Source organism: Andrographis paniculata, unplaced genomic scaffold (genome assembly GCF_009805555.1).
Source record: "Andrographis paniculata isolate CXL003 unplaced genomic scaffold, ASM980555v1 Contig36END, whole genome shotgun sequence".
NCBI classification, from domain to species: domain Eukaryota; kingdom Viridiplantae; phylum Streptophyta; class Magnoliopsida; order Lamiales; family Acanthaceae; genus Andrographis; species Andrographis paniculata.
This window is the reverse complement of record NW_026137569.1, coordinates 215,549-241,199: the sequence shown is the minus strand read 5'-3', so window position 1 is coordinate 241,199 and position 25,651 is coordinate 215,549. Positions and strand designations below refer to the sequence as shown.

Below are 25,651 nucleotides of genomic sequence, written 5' to 3'. Positions count from 1 at the left end.
GTTTTCAAACAACAACTCTTATCTACATCTCAAGAACATTTACACAGCAAACAATCAAAAAATCACGCCAGAAAGTGCATCCATCATCAAACGGCAGAGTTGTTGTAAGTAACCTTGACGATGACAGACACCGGGATGTTCACAGTGTGCCCTTGAGTACTGAACAGTCCAATTCTTCCAAAGCTGGCAACCGAACTGTTCATTGTTGAGTTCAAGAATACACTCAAGACCTGTTTCTCCCCACTCGCAACATAAAAGTGAGTTGGTGTCACCTTCAGTGAAGCTCCGTACGGTGCGCTCCAGCCAACGCGGTAGGTCTCGTTGCTGCCAACATTAGTCACTGTTCTGTAAACAATGGCTGATTGATTCAGCTTGGACAGTGTGATCGAAGGTAGGTTGAGGTCAGTGGCGTTCATGGTGGGGATCCCACAAGTCTCACCGGTGTAGTTCAGAACAACGGGAGATGATCCATTTAAGCCACACAAGAACGACATATAATCTTCATAACCTGCCAACAGAAACGTACATTATAACAAATGGTATTGCCAGGCAAACCACAACTGTTTTGATGTTATACAATTTGAGCAAGGAAGCAGAGAGTGACTCACTTGAATCGAAAATAAGACCCGGATCCAATGCACTGGTGGCATTGACAAATCCGCTGCCCATGTCGAATGGGGTGGCCGGCGATTGGTTCAGATCCGGGTTGGCGTAAGCACGCTGAGCCATGATGGGGCCGCCATCTCTATCATAGAGAGAAGCTGTTGTCGAAAGGGCGGATCCGATGGCTGAAGGACTAAAAGAAGGAAACCTCTGCTTGATCAAAGCTCCAAGCCCAGCAATATGAGGAGCTGCCATGCTTGTACCAGACATCAGTGCAAAGTTCTCACCTGTGAATTGCCAAATCTCTCAGCCACACACGTATGTTCTGTTTGAATATCAAGAACGGAACAGAAGCACTGTTATGTGTACAGTAGTAGTACAGTGCTAATTACCTTGAAATTCAACTGAATCGGTTCCACCAGAACTCCAGGCAGACCATATGTAATTCCCAGGTGCAACAATGTTTGGTTTTAGTATGTCTGCATCATCCAGGGAACTGTCCTCTGGATCAGGCCCTCTAGCAGAGTAATACATGATCTTGGGAGCCATATGGCTGAAATTTGCTTTTATCCCTCCAGAGATAAGAGCTACGGCGCCAAACTTGACGACTTTTTTTGTGGCATCATCTCTTTGCAATGAAGAATTGTAATACTGAAGTAGAACCTGCCAAATCACACAAGTTTGCAAAACACCTTAAACTCCATGCCATAGTATTATGCTGGACTCACACAACTAGCTCGCGAGTACTTACTTTAGAATCTTCGGGTGATGGAATTATGATGCCTGGGATTCTCATTGGAACAGGATTAAGCTGGAAACCAATGACGTAAGGGTCCATGTGGAACACTAGGCCAGCTGCACTGAGGTTTTTCCCGGTTTCTAAAGCCTGCGCAATGGTGGAGAGTCCGAGTACGAATCTGATGGAGTAGCTGCATATCAAGAGATTCCCTTGTACGATGTTCTGATCGAAATTAGTGGCATCTTGGCATTCACTGACATACATATCACTCGGACCGGCTGATTCATTCAATGCATGGATGGCGGAGATCAGTGTGTACATTTTATCGGTTCCAGCTGGATAAAGAACTTGAAGAGTAAGCTGATCGCACATAGCCAGTATCCAAGAGTCAATAAACAACAAAATATTCAGGACTTACGAGCAAGACCAACTCCCGTGATTGTGACATTGTTGCCCAGGACTATGGAATTGCTGTAGGTCCTGTCATGGGTTGCAGCACCAACGGTAAAGATCCATGGACTGAAAGAGGAGATGCTCTTTGGGGAGGGTCCGGTGTTTCCAGCAGCCTGCACTACAAATATGCCGGCCTTGACAGCTGACAGTAGCGCCATGTCTATGGGGTTGAAGAAAGTGGCGACACCAGGAGGACGCCTGTTTGGGGTAATTGACAAGCTTATTACAGTCACTCCATCCTGTGCAGCCTATAGACACAAAATTACCGACAATGATTGCATCAATTCTGCATTACTATTTTCTACTACTTACATTGATTGAAAAATCACTTGTAAATGATGAAAAGTGTCTGATTGAAATATTGATTTCAGTTCAGGTGTACCTGATCTATGGCAGCAACCACATCCGCGGCAAAGCCTCCAAAACTCTTGTACAATGCCTTGTAAACAGCAATGCTGCAAATTGGATTAAGCTATTAGTGCTGAAAAGTTAATTAAAATAAAATATGCAACTCAAGAACGAAGACCTGAAGTAGAAGAAAGCCAATTTAAATCCTTACTATGAGCGTGGAGCCATTCCGCTTGCATTGCCAAAGTGATGTCCGGATACTACAACTGCAGTTCCATGGTTACCTGCTGCTATTGCTGCCGTATGCCTGCCAGCGTTAAATAATCATTGCCTTAATGTCGACGAATATAATCTTGATAAATTTTTCTATTAGCCTTTAGTCAGTTCATATAATGGCTGAGGTAGCAACACTTACGTCCCATGGCCATCACCATCATACGGCGAAGCATAGTCTTCTGAGGCATTAAATATTCCCCTGGTAATGGCGGATGCTGCAAAATGGCGAGCTCCGATGAGCTTCCTATTGCAGGATCCAGATGGAAACTCTGGTGTGACTTCACAAACTCCTGAAAAATGCTCTGCAACTGGATATGGCTTCTCCGGTTCATCGTCAGAGAAGCTCGGGTGCGTGGGATCAATGCCAGTGTCAATGAATCCAATCACAACTCCCTCTCCTGCAGTCTCAAATCCGCCTTCTTGTAACCACGCTCCTTGAGGGAGACCAAGAAACTGTGGCGTGTGAGTCGTTGCAGTCCTGACTGAGAAATCCATAACCACATTCGACACTTCTTTTCTCATTGAAAGCTTGTCAGCCTTCAAATACACACAAATTAACAATGGAATAGAATCAATGAGTAATTGGCAGCAATAAGTGGACTAGTTTAAGGATGATGATGACGATGATGAACAACCTGCTGTTGAGTGACGAGCACTGCAAATCCATTTATGAGATAGCCATAGCTGTATAGCTTCAGATACTTTTCACCCCTCAAAACTTTCCTTAACAAAGAATCGTGTACGCGGCCTATGCGCGAACCGTGATGCTTCCCTGTCCTCGAGACATTGCTGATTCAACAATAAAATTGTACAAACGTTAACTGGTCTGGTCCGTAAATCAGACGAGAGAAAGAGAAAGAAGTAGTAGGCAAAAATTGAACCTTGGTTTATCCAATATGTTCATTCCTTTAGACGCACTGCCATTGTTATGGCGATTCTGCTTAACTCTGAGCTCACCATAGTAATGAGATGCCGGGGCCTGTTTCAGAGTCACGATGTACACGGCAGCGTTTGAATCTTCATCGTCCTGAGCAGAGATGCAGCCAATGAGAATACCTAAGCACAGGACCATTGTTGTCAATCCCATTGCCAAACGCCCTTCCATCATCACTGGTTAATTCTGCCAACAAAAAAAGATGGAAAAAATTCTTTCTCGAATAAGGTAGAAATCTTTTTTCAAGTACAGCCAGCCATATCATCACGAATGGCCTTTTCAGTTCAAGAGTCTTCAGCTACAACCAAATCCGTCAAGTGGTTTTCCAGCACAAAGCTTTCTACTTTTCAGGTTCCCAGAAGAAAAAAAACAAAATAAAAAAGTGCAGCAGAGGTGAAGGTAGTCCACCCAGGAAGGAACCCTTTGCCACGAACTCAACAAAATTTAATAATGTAAAGAAACCCTACAGGAATACAACCTCAGAGGAGGACCAACAGGAATGCAAAATGCAAACAAACTAGATCAGATGGTGCAACTTTCTAGGGAGGTGTGAAAATGGAGGTTTAATTTATACCAGGGAGGGAAAAAAGATAACATTGATTCTCTCAACGGGTATGTTGACACTTCTTGACAAGGGAGGGAACCGGGAAAAGGGAGAGATTGGTTTGGAACGTTTGTTTGTCTTGGGGCTAGTCTTTCATCTCTGGATTCTTATACCGTTGGGATTACTAGTTCCTATTACTAACATTTATTTGTCTTTTTTCAGAGAGCACAAATGATATGAGCTGTAAAAGGACTAGTAATCACTAAAAGAACAATGAGAAAGGTGGCTCGTCTTCGTGGTGCAAGAATTCACCATCAAATTGAAATCAGTGGAGAAGTAAATGATGGGTTTTGGCCCTTTTTTTATTGTGAATAAAATTTTAGGCCAGCAGGAAAGGAGGGAGCAGCACCTCCCAACGTTCGAATTCCTTTTTGTTTTTGTATGTGTTGGATGGATGGGTTGTGTGAAAGTGCTTCATCTCCTCGCGACTCGTGAGTGCCCGTGACCATTAAATGAAGTAAGTACTAAGTAGTATTCACATTTGTATCTATGTGTCTGTCCATCTATATACGTAAAGATGAACGAAATACGAACGAATGAATAGCAATGGAGTTTTGCAGGGAAGAGAAAGTAGTGGGATGGCAACCTGTAAAGATTCATGAGATGAAACAGATCGTAGATAGGTATGTGGGTCAGCACTCACAATGGTCACCTAAAAGCCTCATTTAGTGGCACTCAAATGGGTGGGTGTATTATGCAATTATTATAAATATACTGAATGTATAATGTAATACAGAGTACCATTTCAATTAACATGTGCTATTTTGTCCGTGTACCAATAAATAATTTCTATGACTAGTTTATTATTGATGGATTAAGAAAGTGGGGGGAAGAGAGATTTCATGGAATTTGTTTTGGATTTAGTGCAGTGTAGGAGGTGCAAATAAATAATAAATAAAGATTCTTGCGGGGTTATGAATTATTTATCTATTACATGATTGTTTCCATAGTGGTTGTAATCATTTCTAGTTCCATGCTTCTTTTTATTTTTTTAATTGGCCCAATTTTGTTGTATGCCATATTGAAATGGGCCCATTAAGGTCCGTTCTCTTTAATGGTCTTTGAAAGAAAGCATAATACTATAGGCCTTATGTTTTAAATTCAATCTGCCCACAAAGGCCCAAATATTTAAATGGGCTTGCATTGAAAGCCCACTGCTTGCGCTGATGGACAACCGTCTTATCCGATGAATTCGAAAGAGTGGCCGGTGCTGCTGCAGAGTGCAGAGCAGTGGGGAAGACGAGAGACAATGCGGGGAATGGTTTTATCATCGTCCATTCTTCCTTTCCCAAAGCTTAGGTGGAGATCTCATTCAACCAGAGAAGTTATAAGTGCAAATGCACCTCCATTGGTGGTTTGTTCCAGCGCCTCCGATGGTTCTAGCATTCTGCTTCAAGCTGCAAGGCAGACAGTAATTCCTATTACTCCTACTTTTAATCTAAATTATGAAGGATTAAGAATCGAGATTCAAGACAAGGGTTTAGCTTAACGATTCTTGGAAGAGTCGAGATACTGGATAGCTTAGGGTTTAGTTTTATACACTCCTGAGTTATGACAGATTCCTACTTCTGCCTCATCTTTTCACCCGACAAGAATCAAGATTCGAAAATAATGGAGTTATTTTTTCGTTTCTGTTAACATTTTAATAAAGTCGAGCCTAACTCTAAAGATGGAAGAGGTTATAGGGGCCAACCATTACCTTTCTTTCCATGCTACACCATTTCAATACCTCCCACACTATATATGCATAGAATTCGATTTAAAATAGCAAATTTATTTTATTTACATGGATTATGTAACTCCCCTCATTTACATGCTTAAAGGTGGATTCTTTTGTGGAAAATGGAATGGTGATAGGGTTAGGGTCCGGTCTGGCCTCTGGCTTTGCTATTCAATATCTGGGGCGGAAACTTCGATCAGGAGCCCTTAAAGACGTTGTTGGTGTTCCCATGTAAGTATAATTACTGAATTGTCTTCACTGTGTGTATTTAACTATGTAAGAACTGAGTATGGAATTGAAGGACTTGACTCTATATACTTTGAGCCTTAAAAATGTTACCTATCAATGGTGAGTGGTAAGGAGGACTGAGTATATGCATATTAAATATCCGATTAAAACTTCCTAGGCCAGAATTTGGGCATGTACCAAACACAAACAAATTAAACATTTTACTTGATGTTATCATCTATCACAAAACTTGTAAATTCATATGCACGAGAAGCTTTATTTGTACCTTTGTATGTGCATTTTTATTTACCACCTCAGACCCATAGATGAATATTATTGGAGATCAAATTAATTGCAGTTATATATTTTATTCATTAATAACCAGTAAATGTATGATTTAGGTCTGTTGACAGTGCAAGTGAAGCAGCGAAGGCAGGTGTCCCCATGGATCAATATGCTGATGGGTCTAAAGTGAGCAAGTTCTTGTAACTTTCTGTATTCTATCTCTTTTTTTTTTTCATGGATTTTGTGACAGCATAGGGTGGGGAAGTTGGTTCACAAAATAATCTTACATTAGGTAATAATGTGTATAAAATCAGTTATGTGTATGTAATGTGCTTGATTGAGAAATCAGATTGCAGCCAATGCAACTCTCTGTTATTTGTCTCAAAGTTTGTTTGTTTTTCATCAAGTAAATGGGGGTTTGTTTCCTGAATGAGGTTGGGTTGGACATAACACCAGATGTATTCTGCAAATCTCTAGATTGACTTAGCATTTGATGATGCTGATGTTATGGAAGAAGATACACTTTCTGCTGTCATTGGACGTCAAAAACTGCAGGCTGTTGAGTCGATTATTCAAGAGAAGGTTAGTCACAAATTATATATATTTTAATAGATCAAATCTCATCGTACAATAGCCAGGAGGAAATTATATTCTTGGTATTCAATGCTCTGGTTAAACAACCTTCTCCTTATGCCATCCTTTTTGTAAAATTTCTAAATAGATTTTATTTTCATCTCTCATCGTGAAATGATTTAATTAGCATTGTTGTTCTGTCATTCCATCTTTGGTCATACTCAGATTTAGGGATTCCTTTTCACATTGACATTTCTTGTTCAGATACTGGTTACTATGCTTTTCAGACCATTCTGAGAGCAGCTAGGAAACTAGTCTTCATCATTGCAGCCAAACACTATCAAGGGGCTGTGGAGGGATCAATTCCAGTTCTAATTGAATCTGTAAGGCCAAAATGAAGCTACTAGACTTTGATATGGTGAATATTTTACCCGGATCTTACACTACATAAAATTTTACCTTTCAGATCAACTGGTTGGACACTGCTGAAGAAATAGATGACATGTTTCTTGGCGACGCAGAGGTACTAGGAGAGATGAAACTGTTGTAATACTGTTACTGTGAAAAAGACCATGAGAAGCTAGAAAGGCCATTGAATTGGGAACTTTTAATAATACAAGTAAATTAAGAAGCTTCTGCTTTTGTAGTTGAATTTCATAATCCAATATTCTGATCCATTTCCAAAATATAGAACATCAACTGAAAAGTTTACCGGGACTTGTAGATAGGTTTAATAATTGCTATGAACTTATTGTTGAGAATAGTTATTTGAAATGCACACGACCCCCATGTGTTTAACATCAAATGCCATATCATTTTACATATTTTATTTATTTCTACGAAGGTTTGGAGAAGACCATCTGTGGGATATGCAGGTCCGTTGGGAGGTGATTTTCCACTCATCACTAAAGAAGGGCATAATGTCCTTGATGTTATTTTTACGTCGCCAATTCAAAACCTAGGTATGTTGCTCTACCCTTTTTCATTTTATTTTGCTGAACATGCATCCTTATGTAGAATCCATTTGCTCCCGTGCAGCTGAGGTGGCTGATCGTCTTGATGAAGTGGTTGGTGTAGTTGACCATGGTGTCATTTCCAGAATACCGCAAGAACTTCACACCCTCTTGTTACCCTTTATTTCGAATACTTGATCAGATTAATGTATATAATATTTTTTTGGTGCAAATGATAGGTGCACGGCAGTCATAGCCACAGAAAGTGGCCCGCGCATTGTTGACAATGCCCATGCCCTTGAAAGAGCTTTTAAATCCTGACGAGGTAAAAGCATTAAACATATATATAGTAATTATAATTATTATTAATGGACACATACATGCACCGTTTTGGTGTGTTGCAGTGGTTCACCCTTCTCCAAAATGACATACAGGTTGTTGGCCTATCCCACAATGAATGCTGCTGGTTTACATCGTTAGTCAACAGAATGTTGGCCAGTAAATTTATTTATTGGTGCTACAGTGTGCAGAAATACCAGACAAATTTTGGCGAAGTTTCTGTATGTAAAAGGGTTGGTATATCATCACCAGTAAGGTGATTTTAGCTGCTGACGGCAAATGGATTTAAACTTTGTGTATTAATTTGAAAGTGTTGTTTGTCAAAATTGGGGTCAAGTCCCGCATAGCATTGACGTAAATGTTTGGTTATGAGTTGAGGCAGATATTGTTAAATGTAAACTTCACTTTGTCTGACTTATTCTAAGGTTGTTCCCTTCCCAAGTCTTGTTAAATGTACAGACTACCTGCGATGCCAACACCTCTTTTAACTAACTAACTAATTATATAAATAGTTTGTGCTTTCACGTCTTCTTCCACTTTCACATCTTTCTTTCCGGTAACATTCTGATCTTGATTCCACTTTGGATTATCGACTATTATTATAATTATATATATATAATATATTATTCTGAAAGAAATGTTACTGGCCTACCTATATATGTTGGGGTGGGTGGGTTAAAAAGAAATGCAGAATGAAATTAAGAGAGCATTAAAGAGAGAGAAGAATTGGAGGGGTGAGGGTGAGGGTGAGGGTGTACTTTATGAAGCCAGCCTATTTATTCTATTTACAGCCAAATTGACTCAACAAACAATAGTATAATAATAGTCGCCCTTCCCTTCCCTTCCCTTCCCATAACTAACTAAAGGGAGGATGTCTGTGTCTGTGGAGATTCAATCTTGATGGACCGCCACACAGTACGTTGACTAATTAATGACTACAATAATAATAATAATAATAATAATAATAATAATAACAACAACAACAACAATAGGAGATTATTTATTATAATATTGATAACAGTTGAGCCTGACCTGACCTGACCTGAGTTTCTTCTATATATAGAATATGTATGTATATATAACCAGACCATTTGATTCGGTTTCTTAATTATTTTCAACCTGTGGCAGCCATGGAAGGAGTTTTGTTGGCTGTTGCCGCTTCCCTAGCTGTCTTCGCCCTAACCATTGCGTACTACATCTCCTTCCGTCGCTCCTCCTGCAGGGCTAATCTGCCTCCGGGAAGCTTCGGCTGGCCCATCATCGGCGAGTCCATCGAATTCTTGTTTGGGAAGCCCGAAAAGTTTGTGGGCGACAGGATGAGGAAATACTCGCCGGAAATCTTCAAGACGAAAATCTTCGGGGAGAAAACCGCCGTTCTCTGTGGCCCTAAAGGCAATAAATTCATCTTCACCAATGAGCAAAAGTACTTCACCTCATTCCGCCCCCACTCCATGCAGCACCTCTTCCGATCCTACAAGACCAAGGCCGCGGCGCAGGCGCAGGCGGAGGCGGAGGCCCAGGCCCAGCGGCAAAGCTCCGACGAGAGCAAGATGATCCGTCAGCCCGGGTTCCTAAAGCCCGAGGCCCTCATGCGGTACCTGCGAAAGATGGACTCCATCTCGCGGCAGCAGCTGGCAATCCATTGGTCGGGGAAAGAAATCGTGCAAGTTTATCCCATGGCCAAGACCCTAACGCTGACCCTGGCCAGCCATTTTTTCCTGGGAGTTAACAACCCGGAGAGAATAGCCCGATTGGTGAAGTACTTCGATGATATCACGGTGGGCATGCATTCCATCATGCTCAACATTCCTGGAACAGTATTCTACCGGGCCAACAAGGCGGCTGCGTTCATCAGAAAGGAGCTTGTGGATGTGATCCAGGAGAAGAAGCAGGCCATGGCCGATCATGGATCCCCGCCAATGCGCGATATCTTATCTCACCTCATTGCAATGGCTATGACTACGACAACGACAGGCCCCGCTGCTGCTGCTGCTGATTACGAAACAGCTGACAAGATCATGGGTTTGCTCACTGCTGGCTACAGCACCGTGGCGACCACCATTACATTCTTGATGAAATACGTGGGCTTGCACCCAGAAATATACGAAAAGGTGCGAGCAGAACAGATGGAGGTGGCACTGGCGGCGTCGAAGAAAGGTGAAGGTGAAGTGCTGCTGGAATGGGAGGACATGAACAGAATGAAGTACTCGTGGAATGTGGTCTGCGAAACGATGAGAATGGTCCCTCCTCTCCAGGGAATGATGAGAGAAGTTTCGACGGAGTTCAGCTTCGGGGGGCACACGGTTCCCAAAGGGTGGAAGGTCTACTGGACTGTGAGCACCACCAACAAGAACCCCGACTACTTCAAGGACCCCGAAAGGTTCAACCCATCCAGGTACGATGAGGATGGTGAGGCGCCGCCGCCGTACACCAACGTCCCCTTCGGAGGGGGCCCCAGGATGTGCCCCGGAAAAGAGTATGCCCGCCTCGCCATTCTCGCGTTTCTCCACAATGCTGTCAGGAGATATAAATGGCAAGTCCTCGATCCCCACGAGAAGGTTGATGGCGACATGATGCCCGCGCCTCAAAACGGATTGCCCATCCGCTTAATTAATTACTAATTAATTATGTGATGCATCATCATCATCATATCCATCCGTCAACATAGAATATATAATAAATTCAGTTTCTGTAGTTTGTTCATGTGGCCAGATTACATAGTTGATTAATTAATGCCCAGCCCAGCCCGACAATATTGGAGGGGTGTACTAGTTTCGTGGCTGAATAAAAATTGCTGCTTTTATTGTTCGATCGTGCTGTAGTTGTACGTACAATCATGCACACACACACATGTTATTAACTCTTGTGCAGTGAAGACGGGCAGAAATTGATTGGATTGGGCCGTTGGGTGGCCCAAGTTTTTAGGGCCCAAGTGACGTTGAATTTTTTGTTAATATGCGCTTTTAGGAGGAATCGTGGTTTGAAGTAAAGCGTTTCTCTTAAAAACACACTTTGCTTGGCTTGGTTGGGTCTGCTGCTTGCATTTCTTCTCTTCGCTGATCTTGGCGAAGGAATTCAAGAACCGAAGATTTGAAAGATGGCGGCTGCCGGAGGCCCCGATCCGTTGTTTGGATTGAGGAACAACTTCTACTTGGGTGCGTATCAGGCCGCGATTAACAACAGTGATATAGCTAATCTTTCCTCCGAAGCAGAAATCGAGAGGGACACCCTCGTTTACCGCTCTTATATTGCTCTCGGTAGTTTCCAGGTGCGGTGGCTTTGTGTTTGAGCTTTAAGATCTGAATTTTTGGCTTGATGTGATTTAAAATGTATTGATTACTACGCTTTACAAGATTTTGCCCTTTATTTACCCCGTAAAGTTTCTTGATTTACGTTCTGTGTTTGACTCCTGGGTTTTATATATGGCGTAGCTTGTGATAAATGAGGTCGATTCATCTGCGGCAACCCCACTTCAGGCCGTGAAATTGCTGGCGGAATATCTTTCCGGCCCTGAAAACAAGGTGATCATTGCTGTTTTTTGTTCCTAAGGTTTTATTTATCTGATCTACAACTCTTTTAAAACTTATTACATATATACACATCTATCTTCTTCTTCTTCTTCCTTTTAAAAAAAATATAGTTTGGAGGTTTGGTTTTTGTTTTTCTTAGTGCGTGGATCTGCATACGCCAAACCCTATTTTTGCAAAATAGTCATATCTACAACTGAATTATGTGCAGCCAGATTGCTTGAATTTTAATGGAAAAGCTACAAACTTCATTTATTCACACTTTGGCACATCGGGGGCCTTAATTGCATTTGGGTTAGATGTTCATTTGAATCCCATTATTCCTATATTGGTGAACAAATGAGCAATACTGAACTGGAAGAATGCCGACTAGATTATTACATATTTGGTTAGCACTTTATCTAAAGGAAATGTGTGAACTAAAACTTGCGCCAAGGCATGATTTAACAATAAGAACAAAGAAACTTATCTTGTTATCTCAAGCAGGTCCATGTCTTTACTAAATCTCTTGTCACAATTGTAGGAAAATGTTATCTCAAGTCTAAATGAGTGGCTGGCAGATCCAGCTGTCGGAAACAATGTCATCTTGCGCCTTATTGCAGGGATTGTATTCATGCATGAACAAGATTACAATGAAGCTTTGAAGCATACAAATACTGGAGGAACATTGGATCTGTGAGTCTTCTTTCCTTTGAGTCTTGGCTCATTAATTGCTTTGAACCATTTGATGATGTACTTTTGTACATATTTACTTAGAATCTCACTTCACATTCTGTCGTTGTATGGTCTCACTTTAACTTACTACTGACACAGCAATCTTGCTTGGATTGCCTGGTATCACTTCCGCCGGGCTAAACATTCTTCTGAAAGCCAACCTCTTAGCCTCAAATGCCAAGTTAACTGCAAGCTTTTGATGTTCTAAACTGTATGAAATTGCATGTTTTTCTTTCAGGATGTATTTATTCTGTTTAAAAACTACGTTACTGATATCCAATTTTAGAAATTATTTATTGTTTTGTATGTTTGTTATTGCTAATGTTTTGTGTGTAAGTATATAGATTATAACTATGGGCTCGTATCAGCTATATTCTAAGCGTGATTGTATACTTGTGCCTCTGTAGGCATGCTTTGAATGTCCAAATTTTTCTTAAGATGCATCGGTCTGACTATGCTGAGAAGCAGTTGAGAATTATGCAAGGTATAGATGAAGATCATACTCTGACTCAACTGGCAACTGCGTGGCTGAACTTGGCTGTGGTTAGTCTTGTTCCATTTAATGCATGTCCTCCATCAACACAAAGATCTTTCAACTTATCTTCTTTTTATTTGTGCTAGGGCGGTGCAAAAATCCAAGAAGCATATCTTATTTTCCAGGACTTCTCTGAGAAGTACCCAATGACTAGCTTGATCCTCAACGGAAAGGCTGTCTGCTGCATGCACAAAGGGGAATTCGATGAAGCAGAAACACTTCTACTAGAAGCACTAAACAAGGTTGGGAGTGATCTCCTATGTATTCTATTCTCTCAATGATATACTCTAATATTTTATTTTATCTTATCTCCTTTCATTTACACCATATATTTCATGAATCCTACAGGATGCAAAGGATCCAGAAACCCTTGCAAATCTGGTTGTTTGTAGTCTTCACCTTGGAAAAGCATCATCACGCTATCTTAGGTAGGATTTATCATGCACCCTATGTTATTTAGCGGTTGAGCACGCCAATTTATGGGATTGTGATCATTGGACAATTGTTTTGTTGCAGCCAATTGAAATTGTCTCACCCAGATCACATACTTGTTAAACGTGCATCTTCTGCCGAAGAGAACTTTGACAGAGCACTTCAAACAGTTGCATAAAGACTGCATCTTGCTAGTATTGAGTTTTGAGTTTAATATTGGAAAAATTCTAGACACCGGAGAGATCTTATAAATGTTGAATCTACAAGCAAGTCATATAGTATGGTTTATATCTTATCTGCGGTTAGAAATATTTGTGTGATGTACTGCCACTCTGAGATTTCCTATCTTTTGTGGTATAAATATTACTTTCTTAAGGACTGATTGTTACAGAAATGAGGGATTTAACATGAATGAATTTTGGTGGTTTAATCAAACAAAAAGACTGATTATGCCATGAATGATGGCTTTCTCAAAATACGTATGGTGTCATGCTTAAAGACTGAAGATGAATTAATAAATATGCATGTAACATATAAATAATCAATTTGGGGACCTCCCATTATTATTTATTTCCTACTACTCTCTGTGGATTTCATATGATACAAGATGAGCTCCCTACCTATCAGAATCTCTATTATTCAGCTATTATATTTGTCTTTCAAACAAGGAGCTTCCTGCTATTTCTTCTCTATAGAAATGTGTGGATGGATAGATAGATTCCAAAGAACGCACCAGACATGCCCACCCCTCAGCTTGCTCTCCTCAGCACTACCAAAACTTGGCCAATGGGGTCAATGTTAGTCCCTCAGCTGTTTCCAGCTTATGCCGATGTCACAAGAAGATCACCATAGCCAGTCGGGTGCACCTTCTGCCATCTCCATGCAATCTTTAAACTTTCCTCGAGGTCAGTGTGTTGAGCTGTCCAGTTCAGCTCATTCTTGATCTTGGTCGGATCGCTGTAAACTTCTGCATAATCTCCAGCCCGGCGGGGTAAGAATTCTACTTTGAGAGGCACACCAGTGGCCTTCTTGCACGCCTCAACAAACTCCTTCACTGATCTACCTGTTGATCGAGAGAGCAAACCTCTGCTTCAGAAGCATATTCGGGTAATAGGTTGATGTTATAAGCTGCCATTACCTTTTCCAGTACCAACATTATAGATGCCAACATGCCCAGGTTTTGCCTCTTCCAGAGCTTTGACATGAGCATCGACCAGATCAGTAACATCGATGTAGTCACGTATGCATGTGCCATCAGAAGTTTTGTAATCTGTTCCGCGAACCTGAGACACATATACAAAATTATATATGTTAACAAATATGTATCAATCAATTGCATAATTAACAGGGTTGTGCTCAAGTGACTGTAGGCTATTCTAAGGTCAAGAAAAAGAAGTAACGACCTTGAGGCCCGGAATGATTCCACGAGCAGCATCAAAACAAGCACCAGATATCCGTCCATGCTCCCGTAGTTCAGGTCGAGGAGCTTCTCCAAGTCTTCCCTCAGGATCAGAGCCAATCACATTGAAGTATCTTACAAATTAAAGAGAATTAGAGACTGTCAATGTAGGATGCTGTATGGCATGATTCACACTGTAGTAAAATTATCACATTGCATTGCACTTGCTAGTATGGTACCTCAAAATCATGATGGCCATATCTGAGGTCTTATGAAAATCCAGAATCATATCTTCAGCCATTTTCTTGGCTTTTCCATACGGATTTATTGGAAGCTGCAGAATGTAACAGAAAACATCTGTATAGGTTAAAAAATAAAAGACCATATACAGAGCAAGCCCATCTCTACTTCCATATATTCGCAATTACAACGTTATAAGAGAGTTCGGAAATTCTTACTTGTGGGGTTTCTTCAGTAATGGGCATCTTTTCGGGTTCCCCATAAGTTGCACATGTACTAGAATAAATCAAAGTCTTCACTCCATGAGCCTTCATAGCTTCTAACACAACAAGTGTATTTGATGTGATATTGTGATAATACCTGTTCGGTGAAGAAAGTTCGTTAGAATATTGTTCAAACTACAAAGAAAAAAGTCAAACATTATAATTGTCAACGTTTCCCAGAATACAAAACATAAAGACCACAAAAGTTTGAAATAGCATGAACCTCATGTTAAACTTTAATGTCATAGGTGGTCAGTACAAGCACAAAATCATATAAAAAGTCCTCACACCAGCAATAGAAAAGAAAAAACTACATAAAGTGGCCAAATGAGAATTAGTAAATATTATATACTTAGAAATTGATTAATGAAGGCGGCTAGCCTGAATGCTTGGGACAATGTGACTACAACTAGTTAGCTTATCGAAAAATTGTGGCTACAACTAGATTTGATATTAGAAATCAAGTACTCTGAGATACTAATATTAGAAGATTTAAAATTACTAAATGATACTTACTTAAGTGGATCGAGAGTGCTCTCTCCAACATAGGCTACAGCAGCAAAGTGCATCACTGCATTAAATGAATTCTGTGAAAAAATCCTGTGCACCTGAATATAAACAAACAGAACAATATGGGGTGAACAACCTGTTGCCATCGCACAGAAAAGAAATTGCAAGAGAATGAATAACAGTAATTATACCGATTGGGAATCACCAAGATCAGCATATATAAACTGAAGTCGTCCTGGTTCTGGAAATAGCTGTTGTAGGACATTAATGGCACCAAGATTTCCCCGTGAGAGATTGTCCTGTCAAATGGCATTATACAATCCTTCATGCTGCCAGCAGAAACAATTATTCTGCAGAGTTGCCAGAATTACAAACATACCACTATAGTCACTCGATAAAAATCCTGAAGAAGCCGTAAAGCAGCATGCGAGCCAATGTAGCCAGCACCTCCAGTTACTAAGACATGAGTAACACCATCTTCATTAATGGCGAACTGTATAAAGACATTAGTGTGCAAATATCAGTATTAAAAGAGTAACACTTCAAAATATTAACTACAATTGGACAATCACAAAGATGAAACATTGATGAAGAAAAATAAATTACTTGGCTAGGGGTGTTGAAACTTGGGGAATGCTTCAGCATAAGAATGCATAATGCTGTAAGGGTGGAAACCATTATAATTTTTCCACAAACCCCATTCTTCTTCTTCTGGTCTGCAAATTCCATGCCTGAAAAACAGAGAAAAAAACAACAATTTACTGATAAATCAATATGAAACCTTAAAGTGATGAAAATAAACTAAACCAATATGTCCACCTCCCAAAGCCATGGATCGATTGTGTCTTTGCTGAGTTCTTGTCCTGGTAAAACTCAGCATTGAGAAATTACTTTCTTAATGCAATGAAATAGATAATATTAGAAAATGCCCTGCACTGTCGTTTCTAAATCCTCATATGTGCTGCAAATGTCAATTAAAAAAAATCAGAGCATGATCACTAAATTATAAAGGATTATTAGTCAACTAACCGTAGAGAGAGGCAACATTAATAAAGCATTGTCGGATGTGCAATACGGGATCACAAATTTACAAGACTGGACCCAAGATTATTTTAGTTTTGCACCAAACGATTAAGAAGAGAGAACAGAGCACAAGAATTCGGAGCGATCTTAAGAACATCGACAACAAAAAAGTTAAACAAGTTTTACAAAAAAGACAGCAACTTTGAATTTAAATCCCTAAAAGAACAGAAAACCCTCAAGATCCAGCAAATACCAAGCAAAATCGCAACGTCATCAAAAGTTGGGTGGTAATCAAAACCAAGAACAACACAGCTAAAAAAGAAGAGCAAATAATCTTGATTTGAATAAACAAGAAGGGCACAAATCTAACCAGGAAAAAGAATGTGTACGGAAGCGAACAATAAGACACCAACAATAGAATATTGTAAAACTTGGGACGAAACTCAAAAGCCCCTCTGAATTCCACTCGTTAAACTTCAGCAGTGATCAAAGAAAGAATTTCACCCCCTCGAATTCTAAGTTCATAAGTGCATGCATTGGAGTGATCCAGAGATCTGAAGAAGTAAAAAGAATCATGAGAGTGAAGAGTCCCGTCATCTAAAACGCAAACGAAGAAACCACAAAGAACCCAATGTATCCCAGAAACTCATTCGATCAAAAACACAACACATGAAACAAAGAGTCCAACTTTGAACAGGAATTGACGGCATTGACAAAATTGATTGAAAACATAAACCCAAAGGGCAGAGAGAACATACTGGAAAAAGGGGCGAGAGCGCAGGGGGCGGTGCAGCCTCTGCGGGGACGTACGCTTATGAGAATTTGGTGCCAATTGAAAGACTAGTCCAGATTAATAAAATAAAAGAAAAGAGCCTATTATATATAATGACGACAAGAATACCGTATAATTTCTTCGATTGCGCATTCAACCCCCAATCAGATTAGTAGGTTATTAATATATTATTATAACTTCAAAAAGTAAACGGGGACGGAATTGGTCGAAGAAGCCCAATTTTAGCGATGTGATGGGGATGAGATAAGAACTGAAGAAGCCCTAAATTCCCAAACAACAGACGACCCAATTCAACCAGCCTCATAAATATTTTCTACTTTTACTCCCTCTATTATATCCGTAAGTTTCTTGCATCTCTAGCTAATATCATATACTTTTACTCCCTCTATTATATCCGCAAGTTTCTTGCATCTTTAGCTAATATCATATTTATGCCCAATTCTTTTTTCGACCGGTAAATTAACTTCGGATAGGTTCAGAAGGATTGACGATGGGACAAGTGTCCCAATACAAAGCTATCATCGTTTTTATGTCCATTAATTTTTTCTGACTGCCAGCCAACCAGCCAGTTCAAGAAAATAAAAGGCCTCCCTCCCTACCTGCACAAACCAATGCATGTGTGGACACAGAATCAATCATATAATGACACGTCCGATCAAATTATGCCCAACTTTTTCATCAATTTAGGTGCTTCAGGACAGGAAAACACGGGTCCCCCCATTTAGTCCCCACCCACCCACTCACTCACTCGTACTAGTATTAATTTTCTAGCCTGTATGTAGTGTAGTGTAATGTATACGTACTGTTTCTAAAGCATAATTTGTCATGTACGTGCTCTTCTCTTCTGGGATTAGGAGGATCTTACAAAAATCTAGGCCCTGTTTCCTAATTGTCCATGGGGATGGATAGATCTGAATCTGCTTGGTGGGTAGATGGAGTGGGAGGGTTCATACTTCATATGCAGCATGTGAAAAGGGAGAGGAGGGCAGAGGCGTAAATGTCTCGATCCATCTCCAATGTAAGGCAATAAATGCAAAATTGTGGGCAGTTCTTGTGATCTACACATGAGAAACTCAAAACGATGTCGTCAAGTGGAACAGTAACAGTAACACTTGACATTAACAGAGGTGATGACAGTGAGAATATGACACCTCATGATGGTATAGGTTTGCAAGTAATCGAAACCACCAACCAAGATGTCAAAATTTGGCCGCTGGGGGGGATTCAATCATGGATCACCGTTGCTCGGTGGTCAACGCTACTGTGTGTAGATGTAGCAGCAGCAAATTAGTCATGGGTTTGTTCAACTATCACCTCAAAGAAACAAAAGATATAAACAATGTCATGAGGCGTGACTGACAGCCATTTACTAAATGGAGATGAGATGGGATGACCTGCATCTGCATGTTCAATGATTACTGCCAGTGCTAATAATTAACTGTCATTAAAGAAAACACACAATTCGTTAGGTTTTTCAGCAGACCACCATTTTAGTAATCTCGCAAACATTACAAGTGGCTCTAACAAAACACTATCATTTATAGTATAATAATATATTACTTACCTGGCAGAGAATGTGGGCATATATAATATATATAATTATAGTAGTATTTTATAATAGACGTATAAATCATAGTATGAAAGATGCATCGAATACCTATTGGGCTTGTGCTTTTGGGCCACAGAATGGCGTGTGCATCAGATTCTTGAAGGATGTACGTCACAATCAGGTGATTCTACTAAGTACTTTTGGCTCAAAAGTGAAGTGCATGTGCCCACAACAACAGAAATGCACCCCAAAATAATGTTTCCCAACTTATATTTGGCCCCAAGGATCTTTGTTATATGTATTGATGGGAAGAACAGTTTACCTCTCTCTGTATCTATTAAGGCCGGAGAGGGACAAAACCAGTGTAGCAGCCACTTACTTCCAGCAGATCTGCATCCCAAATATGTGTCCTTGTCTTGATTTGTTTTGCTTCGAGCATAACTGGATAGTCTCTTGGTTCCTGCAACCAAACGGATCATAGTTTGAAATTGTTGTATAAGAACAAGAATGCTTGTACAGTAACAGTACTTTGGGGAAACATTGTGGAATATATCAAGAGGGCTCCCTTACACAATTGGGACAAACAATATCTCTTCCTCCATATTGGGTCTGATGCAGACATATCTTAGCAATCAAAAGGATTACACAGATGACACTGAAGGAACCTGCGGCTGAATCGGTGGGTGCATTTGGGGAGCATACCCTGCTTCCTGGAGGTCAAGGAGAAGACAATTCAACAGCAAGTATATCTGAGAAGACTCTGGATGACGTTTATCTGCGGCGCCAAAAACATGTGAGGAGTTATTGACTTCAATCCAACTGTAACCCGGTATCTTTTGCACTCCTCTTTCTTTCATGATGCTACGAATCTCATCTACTCTTGACCATGTTCCGGAATTAGCATGCAAATTGGATAGTATCACATAGTAACCAGAATTTTGTGGGTCTAAGTGGAATAGATGCTTGGAAGCCACTTCTGCAAGCTCAACATTCCCATGGATCCGACAAGCACCCAATATGGTCCCCCAGATGCCAGCATCTGGATGGAATGGCATCTCGTTTATCACTTGGAAGGCCCCTTGTAAACAGCCGGCTCGACCATACAAATCGATCAAGCATGCATAGTGCTCCATCCTAGCAGCAATCCCGTAATCTTGGATCATAAGATTGAAGTAGTGCTTCCCTTCTTCGACTCTACCAGCATGGCCGCAAGCAGATAAAATGGCAAGAAAAGTGACATGATCCGGCTGAAATCCATTGTCTTCCATTCTGTGAAACAGTTCCAGGCACTGCTCCAGCTGTCCATGGTTTCCATGTGCAGCAATAATGCTGTTCCATGAAACTTCGTTGATGCACTCCATTGAATCAAATACACATTGAGCCAAATCCAAATGACCACATTTAGCATATGTGTCCATCAGTGCACTATTAGCAAAGAGATCGAAGTTGAAGCCTCTTCTTATCATGAACCCGTGTATCTCTTTCCCATGATGAAGGGCGGACGAATCTGCACAAGCACAAAGAGCAGCGGATAAGGTGACACCATCATACTTGACTCCTTCCAACTGCATCTTACTGAAAAGATCCATGGCTTGTTCTGGTTTGCCATTCTGGCTATAGCTCGTGATCATCGAATTCCAGCATACAGAATCTCGTTCAGGCATTCTTGAGAAAACTTCATGACCAAGATCTAACCTTCCACATTTAGCATACATGTCTGTTAATGCACTTCCAACATGAAGTCTTCCTTCTAGCCCTTTGCGAATTATGTGACCGTGCAACTCCTTACCTAATTTCAGGGCAGTCAAACCCGCACAAGCTGGTAGAATGCTAGCAATTGTCACTGGGTTGGGTTTCATTTTCTTGTGAAGCAATAACTGGAAAATCTTCAAGGCATCAGCATTCATGCCATTAAGCACAAATCCTGAAATCATGGCAGTGCAAATCACAATGTCCAGTGCAGAACTTTCATGAAAAACTCTGCAAGCCATTTCGACATCCTTGCACTTGAAGTACATATCAATAAGGGCATTCTTCAAGAACAAATCCAAGATTAGGCCATGTCGAACAATGTAGCCATGGATTTCTTTTCCCTGATCAGGGCCGCCCACATCAGGAATTGCTGTGAGCAAACTTGCAAAAGTTACTGAGTCTGGTTTAACACCCGAAGATACCATCATCTGCAACGTATTCAAAGCATCGTTCATGAATCCATTCTGAACATACCCTCCAATCATCACATTCCATGTAACCAGATCAGCTTGTGTAACAAAATCGAAAAACTTCCGAGCATCAAACAGGCACTGACATTTTGCATACATAGCAATCAATGTATTCGCCACAGGAGAATCCATCTCCAAGCCAGACCTGACGACCAAACCATGAACCTGGCGGCCAAACCCCACCATTGATTTCAACCCACACATGGAAAGAATACACGAGTAGGTTACAGAATTGGGCTCAACTTCACCTCTTCTCAGTTCCTGAAACAATCCGATCACGTCCCGCTCTGTACCTTCAGATTTTAAGCAACAATTAAGCATCACATTCCACAAAACAATATCCCTCTGAGGCAATTTATCGAACAACTCAACGGCATTGCCAAGACAACCATTCTCAGCGTAGAATTTGACTAAAGCACTACCGATATACACATCCAGCTCAAATCCCAGATCTTTGATTAGTCTATGAAGATGCTTAACTAAATCAACAGCCCGCAAACCACCGCAAGCCTTAATTACACAAGGGAAAGTGTACTTATCGGGCCGAGTACCAAAAATGAGCATCTTGAAGTAAAACATAATCGCACAGTCGTAGGATCCCATCGCTGTAGAGCCTCTAATCATCCAATTCCATGGGGCGGCATAGCCAAGATGCAGCTGATAAAATAACTTCCTGGCATCAAGATAACAGCTGCCCAGGAGATACGCACCCAAAACCCTAGAACCCAGAATACCAAAGTTGTGAATTCCATTCACAGTAACCTGGGCGTGTATTTGCTGTGTTTTCTGAAGAACGGAAGGGAACAAAGATGGATCCTTTTGCCGCAGGAGTGGCGCGAGATGGGATGCCAAAGCCTCTTCAGTGTATGGAAAATAATGCGAATGTTTGGGTATGGAATGAAAAAATTTGTTATTAGAACAGAAGTCTTGCGACAAAATTGTTGATATCCTTGTATACATTTACGGATTGATTGAAACGCTCTAATTATGCTGTCATCCTGGCAAATTCTTTCTCCGGAAAGAATCTAACATCTGAAACGCGACTTTGAGAGCTGTTGTTTTGTAAATGTTGTTGTCGTTATTATTATTATTATTATAGTGAATCAAGTAGGAATCTTGTTGAATTTTAACCCATGATAGCAGGGTCATTGGACTAGAGCTCAATCCAATTCGTGGAAGAAGCACAGCAGAGCAGAGGAAATTGGCCTGACCCGAGAATGAAAAACCAGAGTCCACAGGTAGATGATGATGCTCTAAGACAAAGACAAAAACATGTCCGCTTGTGACCATGAAAATTTTGGGGAACAAACCAAACAGTTGGGTTGTGAGGTAGCATAAATTGTAGAGATGGGTCAATCAGGAAAGTGCATAACTTCATCCGCATAAATTTTCCTTCATTTTTAATCCTAAAACCTTCAGATTGAAATGCTTCAATAAACCGCAACCAAGAAGAATATTCTTTATTAAGTAAATCCAAGGCTGTTTGTGTTTTATTTACAATTAAATTAAAAATTACTTTTTGTATTATGGTCTTTTATTTATTATTATATCAACTCAAATGCTTCAAACGTTGGTGTATAAAGATTTGATTGTTGTCTCCTGCCTCAGAATAAATAATTCAATAGCAACAAATATCAAACATAACTTTAAAATCTCCAAATAAGCACGCCTAAATTTGTAAAGCTTTAATATTAAAGTTATATTCTATTTAAAAAATTGGAGATGTCTATTTTTATTCTTTATACCAATTATTATCGGAAGTAATATAAAATTTATTTTTTTATCATTTCAAATCAAAATTATTTTATGTATTATTGTTTACTTATATACTATTGTATTTTAGGATAGAGAATAATTTAAATTATTTATAATAAAATTAAAATTAAAATGGATTTTTTTTTTTTTATTATTTCGGTTTCAACAAGACTATTTTATTTTTTTTCCTAATAATAATAATGATAATAATAGAAGAGTAGGGTTGGTAGCCGACCCTCACTCATCTAAACACACTCTAAAAAATAATGTATACGTAGAGTAGTGTTGCCAACCCAAAATCGCTGCGGGTCGTGCCTAGCCTGCCCTGCCCTGCCCTGCCCCCTTTTGAGAGAGGCAGCGTGCGGTGCACCCAAATTATTGCCTAGATCCCTTTCCTTTGCGACATCACATACTACATCGAAATTAATTTATCTTCGTCCCCGTCACCGTCCCGACATACACCATTGAAGGACCTAAGCTTCACATTATATATATATAATAATAATATAATGTGGTGTGGATGGATGGATACATGTCGAAACGTAACTAATAAATAAATAAACTGTGTTGTTTCTTCCTTTCACAATATATGGCTACAGGAATCATCTCATCAGAGTCTTGAAGGACCGACGTCACGGGTGCAAGTAATGACTCACATCTTCATCTTCATCTGAACACACACACGATCGATAGATAGAGTGCCGAGTGATCGATATATGGACAGCACATCAACTATATATATGCATGTGTTTTTATCTTACCGGCCAGTGAATGGTTCTCCCGTTTAACGTTACATATACATCAATTATAATAATGCATCGACCTGCAGGTGTCTGTAGTTTCAGAATGCAGCCGGATCTGGAGGCCCCCCTCCGCCCCAAGAGGAAAACGGTTTGGCTGGACTACTTGGTCCAGTTTCGATGGATACTCGTTGTGTTTGTTGTCCTCCCCATATCTTCCACAATGTACCTCCTCAGATATCTTGGGGATGTCTGGTCCGAGAGCAAGTCATTCAAGCAGCGCCAGAAGGAGCACCGCCAGAATGTTGAGGAAGTCATCAGACGGCTTAAGGCCAGGGATCCACGCAAGGATGGTTTAGCATGCACGGCCAGGAAGCCCTGGATTGCAGTGGGAATGCGAAATGTGGACTACAAGCGTGCTCGCCACTTCCAGGTTGACCTGTCTGCGTTTAGGAACATTCTGAGCATCGACAGGGAGAGAATGGTTGCCAGAGTGGAGCCCTTGGTCGATATGGGTCAGATATCCAGAGTCACTGTTCCAATGAATCTTTCCCCTGCTGTCCTTCCCGAGCTCGATGACCTCACTGTTGGGGGCCTTATCAATGGCTATGGGATTGAAGGAAGCTCCCATATCTACGGCCTCTTCTCGGACACCATTGTGTCATGTGAAATTGTGTTGGCTGATGGGCGGTTGGTTAAGGCCACAAGAGACAATGAGTACTCAGACCTTTTCTATGCCATCCCGTGGTCTCAGGGGACGTTGGGCCTCCTTGTTGCTGCCGAGATTAAGCTTATTACAGTTAAGGAATACATGAGGGTGACATATAAGCCTGTAGTTGGGAATCTTAAGGAGCTTGCACAAGCATACATGGATTCTTTTGCACCAAGGGATGGAGATCAGGACAACCCTGATAAGGTTCCTGATTTTGTTGAGACATTGATTTATAGTCCCACAGAAGCTGTCTGCATGACGGGAAGATACGCCTCAAAAGAAGAAGCCAAAGGGAGAATCAACAGTTTGGGCTGGTGGTTCAAGCCCTGGTTTTACCAACACGCACAGGCTGCACTGAACAAGGGTGAGTTTGTAGAGTATATTCCCACCAGGGAATATTACCATAAGCACACCAGGAGCTTATACTGGGAGGGAAAGCTCATCCTTCCTTTTGCGGATCAATGGTGGTTCAGATTTCTTCTCGGGTGGATGATGCCTCCAAAGATTTCTCTTCTCAAGGCTACTCAAGGTGAAGCAATCAGGAAATATTACCATGACATGCATGTCATCCAGGACTTGCTTATTCCCCTCTACAAACTTGGTGATGCTCTGGAATGGATCCACAGGGAAATGGAGGTAGTTAATTTATCTATCTGATCTGATTACTAATCACTTTCTAGAATTATGGATTGGATTGGATTGGATTGGTTTTCTTGATTGTTGTTTCCAATCCAGGTCTATCCCATTTGGCTCTGTCCTCACAGACTATTCAAACTTCCAGTGAAAACTATGGTGTATCCGGAGCCTGGATTTGAACTGCAGCTCAGACAGGGAGATACGCTGGAAGCACAGATGTTCACAGATGTTGGAATTTACTATGCTCCCGGGCCTGTTTTAAGAGGTGAGGAGTTTGATGGAGCTGAGGCAGTTCATAGAATGGAGAATTGGTTGATTGAGAACCATGGTTTTGAAGCACAGTATGCTGTGTCCGAGCTGACGGAGCAAAACTTCTGGAGAATGTTCGACTGTGAACTTTACGAGCACTGCAGGCGCAAGTATGGAGCCGTAGGTACCTTCATGAGTGTGTATTACAAGTCCAAAAAGGGTAGGAAGACCGAAAAGGAGGTTCAGGAAGCCGAGCAGGCCATTCTTGAAACGCCACACATGGAAAAAGCTTAGTGA

At 40.8% G+C, this 25,651-nt stretch overlaps 7 protein-coding genes across 14 annotated transcripts; 4 read left to right on the top strand and 3 right to left on the bottom strand.

The window, feature by feature from the left end:
* Nucleotides 1-71: 71 nt before the first annotated feature.
* On the bottom strand, nucleotides 72-3,899 carry LOC127249871 (subtilisin-like protease SBT2.3). The gene is made up of 10 exons (XM_051272924.1): nucleotides 3,301-3,899; nucleotides 3,055-3,208; nucleotides 2,559-2,956; nucleotides 2,355-2,450; nucleotides 2,178-2,250; nucleotides 1,761-2,043; nucleotides 1,355-1,677; nucleotides 996-1,266; nucleotides 609-890; nucleotides 72-508 (listed from the first exon to the last, which is right to left on the bottom strand). The coding sequence occupies exons 1-10, from the start codon at nucleotides 3,525-3,527 to the stop codon at nucleotides 87-89; spliced, it is 2,529 nt and encodes an 842-aa protein (XP_051128881.1). The 5' UTR covers nucleotides 3,528-3,899; the 3' UTR covers nucleotides 72-86.
* Nucleotides 3,900-5,149: 1,250 nt separating this feature from the next.
* On the top strand, nucleotides 5,150-8,547 carry LOC127250010 (probable ribose-5-phosphate isomerase 4, chloroplastic). 2 transcript variants are annotated; one of them, XM_051273150.1, is made up of 10 exons: nucleotides 5,150-5,368; nucleotides 5,781-5,908; nucleotides 6,307-6,376; nucleotides 6,668-6,772; nucleotides 7,051-7,146; nucleotides 7,230-7,286; nucleotides 7,608-7,725; nucleotides 7,802-7,830; nucleotides 7,956-8,041; nucleotides 8,151-8,547. In XM_051273150.1, exons 1-9 carry the CDS (start codon nucleotides 5,207-5,209, stop codon nucleotides 7,998-8,000), a joined length of 810 nt encoding a protein of 269 aa, XP_051129107.1. In that variant the 5' UTR covers nucleotides 5,150-5,206; the 3' UTR covers nucleotides 8,001-8,041; nucleotides 8,151-8,547. The 2 variants fall into 2 exon arrangements, with proteins under 2 accessions (XP_051129107.1, XP_051129106.1); XM_051273149.1 differs by having other exon boundaries at nucleotides 5,151-5,368; nucleotides 7,802-7,868.
* A 540-nt stretch (nucleotides 8,548-9,087) lies between these two features.
* LOC127249804 (beta-amyrin 28-monooxygenase-like) lies at nucleotides 9,088-10,926 on the top strand. The gene has a single exon (XM_051272809.1). It carries the CDS (start codon nucleotides 9,186-9,188, stop codon nucleotides 10,674-10,676), a length of 1,491 nt encoding a protein of 496 aa, XP_051128766.1. The 5' UTR covers nucleotides 9,088-9,185; the 3' UTR covers nucleotides 10,677-10,926.
* A 129-nt stretch (nucleotides 10,927-11,055) lies between these two features.
* On the top strand, nucleotides 11,056-13,638 carry LOC127249941 (coatomer subunit epsilon-1-like). Its single transcript, XM_051273035.1, has 7 exons — nucleotides 11,056-11,323; nucleotides 11,487-11,576; nucleotides 12,106-12,257; nucleotides 12,704-12,839; nucleotides 12,918-13,073; nucleotides 13,180-13,259; nucleotides 13,348-13,638. The coding sequence occupies exons 1-7, from the start codon at nucleotides 11,153-11,155 to the stop codon at nucleotides 13,439-13,441; spliced, it is 879 nt and encodes a 292-aa protein (XP_051128992.1). The 5' UTR covers nucleotides 11,056-11,152; the 3' UTR covers nucleotides 13,442-13,638.
* A 112-nt stretch (nucleotides 13,639-13,750) lies between these two features.
* LOC127249935 (probable UDP-arabinose 4-epimerase 3) lies at nucleotides 13,751-17,601 on the bottom strand. Of its 3 annotated transcripts, none has more exons than XM_051273027.1 (11): nucleotides 17,457-17,601; nucleotides 16,495-16,636; nucleotides 16,282-16,406; nucleotides 16,055-16,168; nucleotides 15,867-15,974; nucleotides 15,682-15,773; nucleotides 15,121-15,262; nucleotides 14,902-14,996; nucleotides 14,667-14,796; nucleotides 14,402-14,546; nucleotides 13,751-14,326 (listed from the first exon to the last, which is right to left on the bottom strand). In XM_051273027.1, the coding sequence occupies exons 2-11, from the start codon at nucleotides 16,553-16,555 to the stop codon at nucleotides 14,085-14,087; spliced, it is 1,254 nt and encodes a 417-aa protein (XP_051128984.1). In that variant the 5' UTR covers nucleotides 16,556-16,636; nucleotides 17,457-17,601; the 3' UTR covers nucleotides 13,751-14,084. The 3 variants fall into 3 exon arrangements, with proteins under 3 accessions (XP_051128984.1, XP_051128983.1, XP_051128985.1); XM_051273026.1 differs by lacking the exon at nucleotides 17,457-17,601 and adding an exon at nucleotides 17,069-17,217; XM_051273028.1 differs by lacking the exon at nucleotides 17,457-17,601 and adding an exon at nucleotides 16,705-17,055.
* Nucleotides 17,602-18,379: 778 nt separating this feature from the next.
* On the bottom strand, nucleotides 18,380-22,391 carry LOC127249920 (pentatricopeptide repeat-containing protein At4g21300). Of its 5 annotated transcripts, none has more exons than XM_051272991.1 (5): nucleotides 19,611-22,391; nucleotides 19,149-19,500; nucleotides 18,852-18,929; nucleotides 18,643-18,752; nucleotides 18,380-18,549 (listed from the first exon to the last, which is right to left on the bottom strand). In XM_051272991.1, the coding sequence occupies exon 1, from the start codon at nucleotides 22,220-22,222 to the stop codon at nucleotides 19,682-19,684; it is 2,541 nt and encodes an 846-aa protein (XP_051128948.1). In that variant the 5' UTR covers nucleotides 22,223-22,391; the 3' UTR covers nucleotides 18,380-18,549; nucleotides 18,643-18,752; nucleotides 18,852-18,929; nucleotides 19,149-19,500; nucleotides 19,611-19,681. The 5 variants fall into 5 exon arrangements, with proteins under 5 accessions (XP_051128948.1, XP_051128950.1, XP_051128951.1 ...); XM_051272993.1 differs by having other exon boundaries at nucleotides 18,643-18,798; nucleotides 18,886-18,929; XM_051272994.1 differs by having other exon boundaries at nucleotides 18,886-18,929.
* A 1,472-nt stretch (nucleotides 22,392-23,863) lies between these two features.
* LOC127249670 (delta(24)-sterol reductase-like) lies at nucleotides 23,864-25,648 on the top strand. The gene is made up of 2 exons (XM_051272602.1): nucleotides 23,864-25,105; nucleotides 25,205-25,648. Exons 1-2 carry the CDS (start codon nucleotides 23,864-23,866, stop codon nucleotides 25,646-25,648), a joined length of 1,686 nt encoding a protein of 561 aa, XP_051128559.1.
* The last annotated feature ends 3 nt before the right edge of the window (nucleotides 25,649-25,651 follow it).